Here is a 13,816-nt window from a genome sequence, read left to right as displayed (position 1 = left end):
AAAATGGTTTATTGTGTCATCGCAAATTGCAACAGTGATTCGACGAAATTTTCTGCTGCGGATGAAATTAATTTTCATTCTTTTCCGAAAAATCCTGTTCGTAAAATGAACTGGATCATTCGATGCAGACGACACGAGTCATGGAAGCCTGGATTGAGAGCGAAACTCTGTTCGAAACAAATAAACAAAAAAAAAAAAAGTATACTCGGGACCCTGGCCTTGCCGAGTCACTGGGAATTAACATGAGGCCCATTCTAAAAAACGATGCAACACCGACAATTTTTGTCATCGACGAGACCCCACGTTCGGCAAGCAAACGCCGTCGAAGGAACACTGCTGTTGAAAAAAAGACAACGTTTGGACGTACGTGTATCAGTCTGTATCATGTGTATATCCTGTGTTACCTACGCTGTTACTAACAATCGTTAACAAGCATGGTTATGCTTGACTAACGATTTTTGGGCTAAGCCTAAGCAGATTAGGAGTATAGTCATGACATAGGCTAGCTATAGGAGTGTAGGCCTATGAATACGATCACACCACTCCACCAGGGTATCAGGCATGGCCATGATGACAGGGGCTTCCATAATAAGCCTACGACCACGTTTTGTCAATTGGAGTCAACCAAATTATTTTTTTAGGTAAACAAGTGGAATCCTCCCCACCACCCCAGCAGGAGTTAAGCCTAATTATCCTAGACCAGGAGGGAGGAATTTGTACTGATATAGACCGAATTTTTCAGCTGTTACAAATTGTCTATGGTGAATATTCACTTTCTGCAAGTGCCACTACCAGCGAAATTGAGATGGAATATGGAAGTGACCATGGTGACAGTGCCAAGCATTTGATTGATGGCTTCTCTTCCCCACACCAACCACTACCTATGGCAGGTAATTTTATAGACATGTCTGTGAATACCCTTTGCTAGCCTCCCTCTTCCCTTCAGTCAAATGATTTCTCTATTCTCTTCGCGACATAGGCCTATTCTATTGTATCTTATCACAGATAAAAACAATTTGTAATTCATGAATCCTTGAAACTTTTGCCTGTTAATATGAAGCTTGGCATAAATCAGGAGATGATTTATCCATGCACAGATTTTCTTGAAAATTTGGGTGTTATTAATTTCAGCCTATGAAATCCACCTCTGTTGCAACTCAAGCGTTTGTACCACCAAGTCCGAAGCTTCACATACCTGCACAGGTTTCCATAAGGCCAGAAGCGGTGAACAGAGGGACACAAATGAACAGAGCCATGAACAAAGATGTCGGTGTCCAAGTGAGTGGTTGCCCACTTTGGTTGAAGGAGGTGGCGTCAACCCACACTGAACCTGTCACATATGTCTCTGCGGCCCTACCCGAGGCAGTTGCCTTTTCTGAACCAACGTGGGACAAACCCTTGGGTCTTGGGTGCAGTAGTAATGAGGAGGATCCAGTGGTGGACGACATGGTGGATAACATGATAGAAACCGATCCTGATTGGGAACCAGACATACCAGATACTGGGCACATGGACTTTGATGAACCTGACATGTAGGTTTTGACTATCACTTTGACTTTTTTAAACAAACCAAAACAAGTATAGTTAGTAAAGCACATTTCCTCCTCGCATGAACAGATGAACTATCCATGCACCGTGGAGGTGGTCATCTTGGTGGTCGTGTGGGTGTTTTTCTAATAAAAATAAGATCAAAACCAGCCCTGCTGGACATGCTGGGGCCTGGAAGATAGGGTCAGGCCCATCATCGTCTGCTATGTATTAGATCTACCATTTCATGCCCTCAGAACTACGTCCGCACGTCTGATGACAAACTAACGATAGCATGTGTCTGGTCTGGTGTGGTGTGTAGTTGGTGGTGTGAATTTATGTATGTAAAGCGTGCATGCAGTAATGCATTCCGACGAACTCACCAGTCCTCATTTCCCGCACGTTTCTTGGCATTCATCCTGTGAGGATTCCTTATTCTCGACATGTTCTTCGTCAGTTGAGTTTTGTTGGGATATCCGAATTGGTTCGTACATGTATCTTTGTATCATACCCACATTGGAACACAAAAGGGCATCCAAATCCGATAAAGCTCCTTCACTCGATGTGAAGTCACTTTCGTACTGCGTGCAGGCCATGTTGAAGAATGTAAATAGCAAGTTTTACGTCATCAGTATCCCATAGCGGCGGAAAATGTAACCTTACCTTTGTCTACCTTTGTCCGATTTCATCTTGACCGATTCAGCTAACGTGGACGTCCGCTGTACTCAGGCAGCTCCTCCTCTCTGAGTCACAGGTCAGTGATTGGAGGGAGTTGTTACTGGAGCTGGTGTATCCCGGTGTAGGTGGTTGGTCCATAATTGTGGCCAGCCACTTATCCAGTTTGTTTTTTAAATTCTCTAGTGAAGTGCCTGTCTGGTTTCGCAATTTCTGTGGGACAGAGTTGAAGAGGCGCGCCCCAATATAGGTGAAGCTGTGGTGTACTATGTTCTTCACCCTTTGTGACGTCCCCTCAGTTCTCCTCACATAGCACAGGCGACCTCTTCTTGGGTGGTAGTTCACCTTTAGGCCCAGAATCTTCCAGGCGTATATTATTATGTATCTTTCGCGTCTTCGCTGGAGAGAGTAGAGTCCCAGCTGTTGCAGTCTTTCCCAGTAGTTGTACTGTTGCAATCCCTCAATCTTATTTGTAAAAGTACGCTGGACCGCTTCTAGCTTGATTATGTCTCCTGTCTTGAAGGGAGACCAGAGTTGGCAACAGTACTCAAGTTTTGGGGAGTAATGCTTTCCAGAGCGTCCAGCATACATGTTTTGTTTCTAGTCTGGAATGTCCGGAGTATCCAGCCTGAGAGTTTCTTGGCGGTGTCAGAGATCTCATTGATGTGGTGAGAGAATGTCATGTCGCTGCTCATATGTACCCCAAGGTCTTTGACGTGGGCTTTCCCTGCTATGATTTGAGAGTCGACTTTGTAGTTGGTCGAGCTTTTCAATTCTTGTACGGAGCCATATTGTAGCAGCTCAAACTTATCTCCGTTCAGTGTCATGCTGTTATTTTTTGCCCAGGTTAATATCCTGCTTAGGTCTTCCTGTAGTAGCGTTTCATCTTCCTCTGCCTTGATCTCCATGGCTATCCTGGTGTCATCAGCAAAGGACGTAGCATGAGAGTGTTGTAGGTCTTTGTCGATGTCCTCTATAGTTACCAAAAATAGCAGTGGGCCCAAGACAGAGCCCTGAGGAACGCCACTTATTACGTTACTGGGCTTAGATAGCATTCCTTTGACAGTTACTTGTTGTAATCGGTTTGAGAGGAAACTGTGTAGCCACTTTCCTAGTTTCCCGCAGATGCCGTGTTTTCTCAGTTTGTGGAGGACAATACCATGGTTTACCTTGTCAAAGGCTTTAGCGAAGTCCAGGTAGATTACATCGGCATTGCTGCCTTGTTGGATGTTCTCTAGTACAGTTTCATAGTGTAGTAACAACTGAGAGAGGCAGGAGCGACCCTTTCTAAAACCATGTTGGCCATCGTTGAAGGCATTTATGGATTCCATGTAGGTTACCATTTTGTCACGTATAATTTGTTCAATAATTTTGATGAGGTGAGATGTTAGTGTTACAGGACTGTAGTTTTTAGCAAGGCCTTTACTACCTCCTTTGTGGATGGGTGTTACAATTCCCAGCTTTAGGGCAGGTGGTATGGTACCAGAACTCAGAGATTTGGACCACAGTAGCTGGAGAGGCTTTGCCAGTTCTTCTTTACAGTTTTTAAGTAATAGAGCGTGGAAGCCGTCTGGTCCTGCCGCTAAGTTTGGCCCTTATGCTGTCAATGGCTTTGATTATGTCCCCGGTCGTCACCACTATGCTGGAAAGGAAGGTTGTTCCAGTTCTAGATTCTCCGAAGAATTCATCAGGATCTGTTACCTTTTTGTTTTCGTCTGGACGGCTGTATACATTGTTGTATTGTTTCACTGATGATATCCGCCATTTTTGTGGGGTAGTTTTCTAGTTCGCCATTTCCTTTCATTAGGCCTTTGGGGGCTTATTGGTGAGAAACTTTTCAGCTTCGTTTTGGCATAGAAGAAATTTGTGTTTGTCTTGATTTTAGAGACTGCCTGCAGTTCCTCTCTTTTCTTCTGTTCATCGTGTGATTGGAGCAGTTTTAGTTTCTACTGATTTGATTTCCTCCTCTATCTTTTCCGCCTTTCTTTTGCATGTTGTTTTCCTGAGATTTTTCCGTAGACCTGTTTTTTCTCCTCATTGTGACATTGAAAAGTTCGTATGCCATCAGACTTTTTAAGGTCATGCTATTTGGATAAAATCAAGACTATGAAATGCTGGAAAACGTGCGTTTTAGTGTTCTAACTTCTAATTTATATTTTCATGCATGAAATAAAAAAAAGTCCAAAACTTTCTAAGTTGACCTTGCGGTGGCTGACGGGGGGCTTGGCTCATTGTTGGAGGGGCTCAAGCCACCCATTGGCGCCGCCACTGCTGTTCTCTGCATCACACCCACTTTTTCTGTATATCCCTGCAAGACCTACCTACTGCTCAAACGCTTCACCTTAAACACATTTAAGTTATTCCTTTCTGCCTCCCTCAAATTTCAATCATCTGCTCCAGACAGTTCCGTAGTCACTCACAACTAGTGGTGGGCAGCTACCGGTAAAGTTACCGGTTTTATCGGTAACAGCCTTGACGGTAGCTTACCGGCAATAATTCTGCTACCGTTAAGGTTCCGTTAACCGATAAGCTATACCAAACACTCGTGGAGCGGTAAGCACGTCTCGGCTTGGTGGTACTGAGTGACGGTAGTGGTGGGCAGCTACCGGTAGTTACGGGTTTTATCGGTAACAACCTTGACGGTCTTGGCAAGCATGTTGCAAGGGCAGCAGTGAAACAAGTTGTGTGGTTCGGGGGTTTATTGATCGGTAGGTTATGCGTACAGAGGGGGCACGTCTAGTGCCCAAGGAATCTATAGAGTAACTGCCCCTGGGCGAAGGCATTGGGCGCCGTAGGCGCGCATACATACAGGGGGGCTTTGTATAAAGTATGAAAGGGGTCCTTGTAGTGGGAGGCGTCTGCGAGTCGGGCACGCAGTACACCACCCTTGCACTAGTTCACATTAGTCCTATGCTCAGTACACTATACTACACCTCCCCCCCCCCCCACCGCGCTTGCAGAGGCGACGCGGGGGGCAGGAACGCCCGCGAGCCGAGGCGAGCGGCGAGGGGCGCGGCGGTGGCGGAGGCGTCGGGGGGCGGTGCCACCGGACGGAGATGGCACCGATTGCGCCACCAGAGTCGACCACTCGGTAGGCGAAGTTCGTAGTCCCTGGACCTGCCACGGCCCATGATCACGCCGACCTTGTCCCACCGAAGGGACGTGCGGTCCTGAATCCGCACGTGCTGGCCGACGGCCAGGGCAGGGAGGGGCCGGGCGGGCGCGCCGGAGCGCCGGGCCGGCCGCGCGGCGCAGGCCGCGGCCTTGCGATCGCAGTCTGCTGAGCGAGCCTGCCATTCGGGCGAAAAGGATTGCGGGTGGGCCGGGACGCATGTCCGGAGGGGGCGCCCGAAGAGGACCTGGGCAGGTGAGCGGCCGGCTAGAGACGGGGTGTTCCGTAGTTCGAGGAGACCGCGGTCGAACTCCTCGCAGTCGATGTTGCCATTGGGCGCGGTCTTAAGGATGAGGTGCTTAGCTGCCTTGACTGCAGCTTCGGCGTGGCCATTAGACTGGGGTAGTGCGGGGAGGTGACCGAATGGTGGACGCCCCAGCGTTCCGTGAAACGGTTGAACTCAGCGCTGGTAAATGGAGGGCCACCATCGGTGCGAAGGCGGAGGGGAACGCCAACCTCCCGGAAGTAGCAGCAGAACTTCCGGATGACTCGGGTAGCCGTTGTGTCCTGACCGCAGGGCACGATGACTGGCCAACCTGAGAGTCTGTCCGCTATAACCAAGAACGACTTTCCTGCGACGTGAAAGAAGTCGGCAGACACGGATTCGAAGGGCCGTGTGGGGTGGTCGTCGCGTTAACCGATAAGCTATCCCATAATACTCAGAGAGCGGTAAGCACGTTTCGGCTTGGTGGTACTGAGTGACAGTACTGACGACCCTACGTAGGATGAAAATTAACAGGAACGTATTCAACGTGCTAGATCGTCCTGCTCCCTTCTCGGCCCACAGATGCACAGTACGAAATGTACGTATTCGAATATGAAAATTAACAGACGTGCTAGATCGTTTTGTTCGCATCTCGGCCCGCAGAGGTTCAGTGCAAAGTGTACGTATTCGATTAGTCAGCCTATGTGATCTAGAAATGAAGAGGTGGTCAAACTACTCGAAAACTTTTCAGTCTGCCTGGTTAAAGGATCCCCTGTTAAAAAAATGGTTAGCGGAAGTGAAAGAGGATGGAAATAAGGCACGTTGTAAAGTTTGTAGAACGGACATGAAAGCTCACAGAACGGGGAGATTGGAGAGACATTGTTTCCACACTTACCAGATCTTCATATTTAACTTTATATTTAATGTTTATTAATATATGCATATTTACATAAATGTACGCAGTTGCTCATGAAAGACACCATCTGCATGTTACAATCTATTTGTACTGTACTTGTATTGGAGTTAATCACAAACAAGTTCACAAATACAGTTATCAGACTCGCACGAGTGATGACTGACAAGGATATATATAAGCTATGGGTTGGGGCAACTTGGGGCAGGGAATACAGTATACCACAACAGACTCACGGAAAGCAGAGACAAGAATAAGCGGGCAGAGACGATCAAAGATTCTGGTGGATTAACACTGTGCCCATTGAAGTGGCCTCTACGACGCAAGGTAACGTGTTATTCAAAAATCATATTTTGTTAGTGATACGCATGTAATTATTATTCGCGTAGTCTTAAGTAACTAATATTTGCGAGCCTTACCCTAGATTGGTGGAGGTGGCGCGCGCTGGCGATTCCGGTGGGCATGTATCCAAATGGATACACAGAATAAAAAATTAAAATAAAATATATGCGTGTGTTTTTTGTCCATTTAAAGGTACTATAATATAAATATAGGGATCGTAGAGTCCTGCTAATACAAAATTAACGTAATTCCAATATAAAAAATGACAACTATGAACAATTGAAAAAAAAACTTTGACAGAAATTCAAAGGGTTAAGATTGTGTTCCTGAGCCTAATATAAGAGGAACTTGGTAAAAAAAACATTATGAAAATGACCTACATATGTCAATTCATCTCGCACAAAACCTTTAAAACCTCAATTGTACAAAAAAACTGTCCTGACTAAATGAAAAATGGGTGATTTTGGAAATGAATTTTTATGTGTAATGTGTAAAAATGATGCATGTAATTATTTTTCTTTTATGAAATTGTTTCTATGTGAAAAATATATTCTTTGTATGAAATTGCACTTACATAGAGACGGAAGTGGAGTGTGAGAGGGGGGGGATTGGTGCGTAGGCCTATGCACTGAGGGAGAGGAGGTAATGCTGTGACCTTACACGCACCCCCTCCCTACTCCCCGCCCACGAGAGTTGGAGTAACGACTCGGAGCGCAGGATTTTTTATAGTGACGACGTTACAAAACTTGTGACTACACACCATAGTAGGATGAAATTTGTTTAGATTTAAGTCATAAAGGCGACTCGAACTTGGGACGTCACTACTACCTCACGAGTCTTTTACCGGTAAATTACCGGTAATTCCGGTAACGGCATTGTTGTTTACCGGTAATTCCGGTATTGAAATTAGCGGTATTTGCCCAGCACTACTCACAACCTTCTCTTTGCGTTCATCCATAGATATATTATATATTTTTCAAAACACATTCCATTCCACTCAGAAAAGTTATTTGCCCCATTTGCTAAATAATTCATCACTTCCAGTCCTTCATTCACTGACACATACAATCTCAAATACTTAAAATTCGTCATTTCTTCCAGCCTCCCCTTCAAACCCACTACCAATATCACTCAATGAATATATCTTTAATTTATTTTTACCCACATTTACATTCCTCTCATGCTCTCAAATTATTTCATCAACTGCTTTAGTCTAAATTGAAAAAGGGGTAAATTTATCTAAATCGCCCGCGTCACAATGACGTCACGGATGTAAAAAAAAACACTTATTTACGTTTACGTCAAGGAAACAGTTTTTTAGAAATATATATTAAAATCTAAATGTAAAGACTACAATAAATTTCAATTCTAAATTGGTTTTTTGGTAATTCAGATTTTCCCAAAACCGAGAGTCATCTGTTGTTTTCCAATCGGAACCTTCCTTTCGCCGTCTACAACAAGTGAGGTAGGACATTGAGAACGTTTTCGTTGAAATATGTGAAATTTGGAAAGACGATAAATTCTACTGTCGCCCAAATTGTGTACAATGAAACGTAAACGAATTGTTAAAAAAGAAAAGGAGGAAAATGAGGATAACGTCCCCCAAAATATACTTGTTTCATTTAAATACTGATCCCGCTCCCTCTCACGTGTGACTGTCGCAGGCATTGTGTGTACAAGTCTTAACCTGTACATAAGTGGAATCTTTCTATTTCAAGGATTACTAAAGTACCAGAAGGAAGTTTTGCCGAGTGTATATTGAAACGGTATGGACATAAACAAGTTATTCAGTGTTCGAAAATGTCAAACCACCATTAAATAATGTTTGATTCATGAGTCAAGAAGGGGATGTATTCAATTCATAGTTATTTGTGGAGTGCCATATGTCAGAAAGGCTTGGGTTTGTGCATAACATTAAATTTCGAAAGTGATGGTGGAGAACTACAGCTCATGGTCACATTAGGCATGTATCGTATGCGTAGGGTGACTGGGTAAGTCCATACTAGTACAAATTCAGAAGGCTTATGTTTGTGAATTGTGGCAATTACACATGAGCTTAGTAATGTTTGTGGCAATTACACATGAGCTTACTAATGTTTGTGGCAATTACACATGAGCTTACTAATGTTTGTGGTAATTACACATGAGTTTACTACTGTATATGCAAGTATACATTGTTCGTGGCAGAAATCTGTAACAAAGTTTGGTGTTAATTTTTTAGAACCACACACCTACTTGATATAGCAGTATCACACTCAATTTTGAAAATTATAAGACATCAACATATGCTTATCTTGGTGGAAATTAATAACATAAGTTGGTAAAACTTTATTGAACGAAGTCTCAATAGTTGAATGATCCGCCATGTTTTTGATAAAGGCCGAGGAAGAAATGAAAGGTTAAATTTGTCCTATTCTAACCTAAGTCCTAACCTACCCAAATTAACTAATCTACATAATCCAACCTTTTCGTTCAAATATCAATGTGTATTGATTTTAGCAATTTATTCTGTGTACGAGTTCTGGCAAGAAAAAATGCATATTATGTTGACGGATTATTTATAAGATTAGTTTTCAATTTTTATATCGTGTAGGTGTGCACTTTCAAAGTGCCAATTGGATGTTAAGGACAATTTATAGTTTCACCCAACCAACGATTTTCTGATGTGGCTTATGTGTTTCTGGTGAGATATGTTGTGTATTGATCGATGGTGTACATCATTTCCATCACAAATGCGTAGTTTTCAAGTAATGAATATTTAAATTTATGCCTACATCTCCCCAACGATCTTGGGGGACCTGTGGGAAATTGGGTTTTTTGGGTGGCGAGCATTAAATCGAGTAATGCAAATATGCGAAACGGGTCCAAAATCATCAAGAATACGTTAAAAATATAGGAAAATATGTAAATTACACCTTTGATGGCGGCTGAGGCAAGCAAAGCCATGTTATTGTTGAGCAGCGTTACCAATGATTCGCAAAATTTCTTGCTCTATCCACCACATTTAGTGAAGCCCACCACAACTCTCAACCTCATCCTCATAAGGCAATGCTAATGGCTTTTATTGTGTTTTTTAATTTATGGCAAATATGGTTACCATTTAGTTTATTAGCTATAATAAACACACAGTTACGTTATTAAGAGTGCTTTGGTGTGGATTGGAGGGGTCTGGGGGGTCAAAGCCCCCAGTCAGGTTAGATTAGGATTTGTTTGGTTGAGGTTTGGTTACATATGTTTAGTTTAGGATAGGTTAGGTTTGTTCAGGTTAGGGTAGTCAAGGTTTGATAAGTTAGGTTGTACACAATATCGCAACTTTCGGTCCTCTTGAAGCTTCATGATTTTCCCTAATTTAGGGTTAGCAACTCTTGCACGGGTGGAGTGGGCTTCGCTAAAATGGTAGCAGATAGAGCGAGGAAACTTGTGAATCGTTCGTAACGCTACTCAACAAAAACATGGCTACGCTTGCGTCAGCTGTTGCCATTAAAGGTGTAATTTTATGTATTTTCAAATATTTTTTGTTTATTTTAGACCTGTTTTGCAATGCGCATTACTCAATTTAATGCTCCCCACCCAAAAACCCCGATTTCCCACCGGTTCCCCCAAGACCATTGGGGAGGAGATGTAGGCACAAGTTTAACCCCTTCAATACGGGCCACATCGCACGTCTGGCAGCATTAGCTGCCAGATGTGCGATGTTGTCATAATACTCGGATAAAAAAAAAAGTCGCTGCTCTATTGCTCGTTCTCTTTCACCGGTGAATTTTGATAACCATAGAAAATATAATTAAGCCAGTTTACAGAGTATGTGGGTCACGCAGGTACGACTGCAATAAATATAATCAAGATGCCGACGTCGGCATCCTCGTGTACCCACTGGCTCATGATGCCTGTGTAGTGGTTAAATATTCATTACTTGGAAACTAAGCATTTGCGGCAGTATTCATGTACACCATCAATCGATACACAACATATCTTACCAGAAACAAATAGGCCACATAAGAAAATCGTTGGTTGGGTGAAACTATAAACTGACGGATATAAATTTTTATAAATTATAATCAATCAGTGATACCTAGAGAGCAAGTGGGGGCTGCTTGAGATGCCATCTTTTTGATAGATGTGGCTATTCTAACCTAGCCTGCATTATGTAGTGCAATACCTGTAATTCTATAGGTCATCAGGGTCGTCATTATCAGGGATGTTGACAGCCAGTTTTTGGTATCCAATTGGACTGCAGGGTGTACAGGAGTTGTATAGCTTTAAGAAAATGTATGAATCTGCTTCATAGCTTGTAAGAATGTGGTATTTGTACAGTTGTGTACATGGACACGAGATAGCGTTAGAAAATTAAATATTAATTTTGTCAATTCTAATACATGCACATAATATGCGATTTTCTTGGAGGAAATAAAAATAGAAAATATCTTGCTACAAGCAAATAGACTAATGAATGAAGTCACTAGCATAGGATCAGGATGCCATTTTGTCTTTGGTCAAGTGTTATCCAGCCCCGGTCCCAGATAGAGGCCTGGTGTACGCCCTTGGGTACTTTCTGCCCAGTACCTTGCAAGGTAATATATTTCTTGGAGGAATGTTATGGGAGCTGAAATCCATAACATTCCTTCAAGCTATTGAAAAGACCTATATTACCCCGCAATCAGAAAGAGTGATTGAACAAGCCCGCCAACATCCGTGACGATGACGATCTGGATGACCTTAAATTGACAGTTACTGATTTAACTGAATTACACATTAGGTTTTAGGTTTAGACGAATTTAACATCCTTTTCATTATCTTCGAACGTCCGGCCTCTATCATAACAAACATGGCGTACCATTTGTCCTGGCGTGACTTCGTTACTTTACCAAAATCTGTTTTGTAGCAACTTTTTTGGTTTTTTTATTTTCCCCGCCAAAGAAAAATTGCATTAATGTTTTTGAATACATTAATAATTTTTACAGAAATTAATAATTAATTTTTTCTAGCACTATATCACTCCATGTAACAACAACTGAACATTTACTAAGTACATACCCATGTGGAGGTGCTGACAGAACTACAGAGGGTGCATTCCAGAGCCTATGATTGCATCATTGTTTGCTTATGTAACTTGGTGTCGGGGGGGGCTCTTTTTCCTTCCTCACCCTCCCAAGAAGAATATATAACACATTGAAGTATCAAGGGAGGTGGGTGAATGGGAATACAGTATGTGAGCGACTGAAATGGATAGGATGTTGGATTTTGAGAGTTTAAAAAAAAAAAAAAAAAATTGGTGTGTAATTGTGAAAATTTTATTGCATTTTTGCCCGTAGATGTTGAAGAAATTAAGCGATAAAAAAACTTTTTTTTGTCTATTGTAAGCTAACTTGCATTATGTAATGGGATACCAATAATTCTATTGGTCATTAGGGTAGTCCAGGGAATGTTGATGGCCAGTTTTAGTAATCTGATCAGACTGTGGGGTGTTCAGGAGTTGCAGAGCTTTAAGAAAATCCATGAATCTTAAGCTCTGTAGCACTGTTTTAAAGATATGAACTGTACTTTAGGAGGTACAGGCAGAAGTTCTGGGGGCCTAATCCAGATTCCATGGGTGGTGTGTTCAGTAGTGTATTTGCTTTAATGGGAATAGGACAGACAACATATCATCATGAACCTCTGATCACAGCTTCATTCTGATAGTGTATTTGGTTTATTTATTTTTCTGACTAAAAACACTTATCATCACAATTGGTGTATTATAATCTACACAAAATTATGTTTTCTATAACACTTGAGAAGTGTAATGAGAAAGATATTTGGGAATGTATGGTAATAGAGTAGGTAGGTCCAAACACCACCAGAGGCGCCACCGTCGATGACGAGCACAATAGCGCGTCATTTTATGCGCACGCCGTTCAAACGGCCAAATTTACATACCGCGGGAAAATTAAATTAATAAAAATTGTTGTGGCAGTGTATTACACTACGATCGTAATAAATTTCAAACATACACATCATCAGTATTACATGTCGGTCAATAAAAACATTAGATAAACATGGCGGCTTGCATTCAGCAGTAGATAAAAAAATTGGTATATGTTTCCAACGTAAAAAATGAGTCTAACAAATTTAACGTGCGGGCAACTGACCATAATGAAACAAAAACTAAATAGTAACGTGTGATTATTCTAATACCAAAATAAAGTCAGTATGTTACGGTAAGAGCTAAGAAATTGGTTGTTTAAATAAGTTTTTTTTTTCTATCGGGTCGGATAATCGGATAACAACAATCAACATCCATCCCGCCATCTTATCTATCACTAGGTGATAAGGACCAAACTTCACTCAATTAAGTTTCTTACTATTATGTTATTAGTGTAATAGACTTATATATTAATTAATTTAAATATTTCCTTAAAAATGTGTAATGTTCATGTAATGTGATCAAAAAAAGAGAAGTTACGTTTTCATCCTCCGTAATATTACGGACCACAGCTACGATTCGTCCTAGTGGTATGGATCAAAACTACACTATTAAGTTTGTTACTATTGGGTTATTAGCGTAATACCTTGCCATATAAATAGAATTAATTCAAATTATTTTCTTTAAAATGTGTGATATTTCATGTAATTTTACGGTATTCCTAGCTGTGGTGGGTAATTTTGCAGAGTAAAAAAACGTAATTATATGATCAAATTACATGGAAATCAAACATCTTATAGAAAATAGGTCAAATAATGGCAACTATAAAGCTAATTATTTATATAAAAATTGTGCCTGGTCAGAAGAAAACCGTCTTGGTTTAAGATTGATCGTCGATCAGTCAGACCGCCCATTTCGGCCCGATTTCCTCGGACAAAATAGGCCCGCTTTAATTCCATTCACAATGCTATATCTCGAGAACTAGGACAGCTAGATGGATAAATCAACTTGCATTATACTCATAGCGACTTTTTTTACCATCCCATTAGAATTTTATTCTACTTCACTCAAATATCAGGA

The 13,816-nt window shown here is 41.8% G+C and overlaps 1 protein-coding gene across 1 annotated transcript; it reads left to right on the top strand.

Moving 5' to 3' along the window:
* Nucleotides 1-201: 201 nt before the first annotated feature.
* LOC143034150 (uncharacterized) lies at nt 202-1,483 on the top strand. Its single transcript, XM_076200097.1, has 3 exons — nt 202-363; nt 743-890; nt 1,132-1,483. The coding sequence occupies exons 1-3, from the start codon at nt 265-267 to the stop codon at nt 1,326-1,328; spliced, it is 444 nt and encodes a 147-aa protein (XP_076056212.1). The 5' UTR covers nt 202-264; the 3' UTR covers nt 1,329-1,483.
* The last annotated feature ends 12,333 nt before the right edge of the window (nt 1,484-13,816 follow it).

This window comes from Oratosquilla oratoria, chromosome 2 (assembly GCF_046742065.1).
Source record: "Oratosquilla oratoria isolate Oo_2021 chromosome 2, ASM4674206v1, whole genome shotgun sequence".
Classification (NCBI taxonomy): Eukaryota; Metazoa; Arthropoda; class Malacostraca; order Stomatopoda; family Squillidae; genus Oratosquilla; species Oratosquilla oratoria.
Note: the sequence above shows the minus strand (reverse complement) of the source record. Positions and strands in the feature narration are given on the sequence as shown.

What these genes read in the sequence shown, in the direction of transcription:
- LOC143034150 (XM_076200097.1), top strand. Translation starts at nt 265, where the DNA reads ATGCAACACCGACAATTTTTGTCATCGACGAGACCCCACGTTCGGCAA. An exon ending in AAAAAAGACAACGTTTGGAC is followed by an intron (nt 364 to 742) that starts GTACGTGTATCA and finishes CGAATTTTTCAG; the next exon opens with CTGTTACAAATTGTCTATGG. An exon ending in CCAACCACTACCTATGGCAG is followed by an intron (nt 891 to 1,131) that starts GTAATTTTATAG and finishes TATTAATTTCAG; the next exon opens with CCTATGAAATCCACCTCTGT.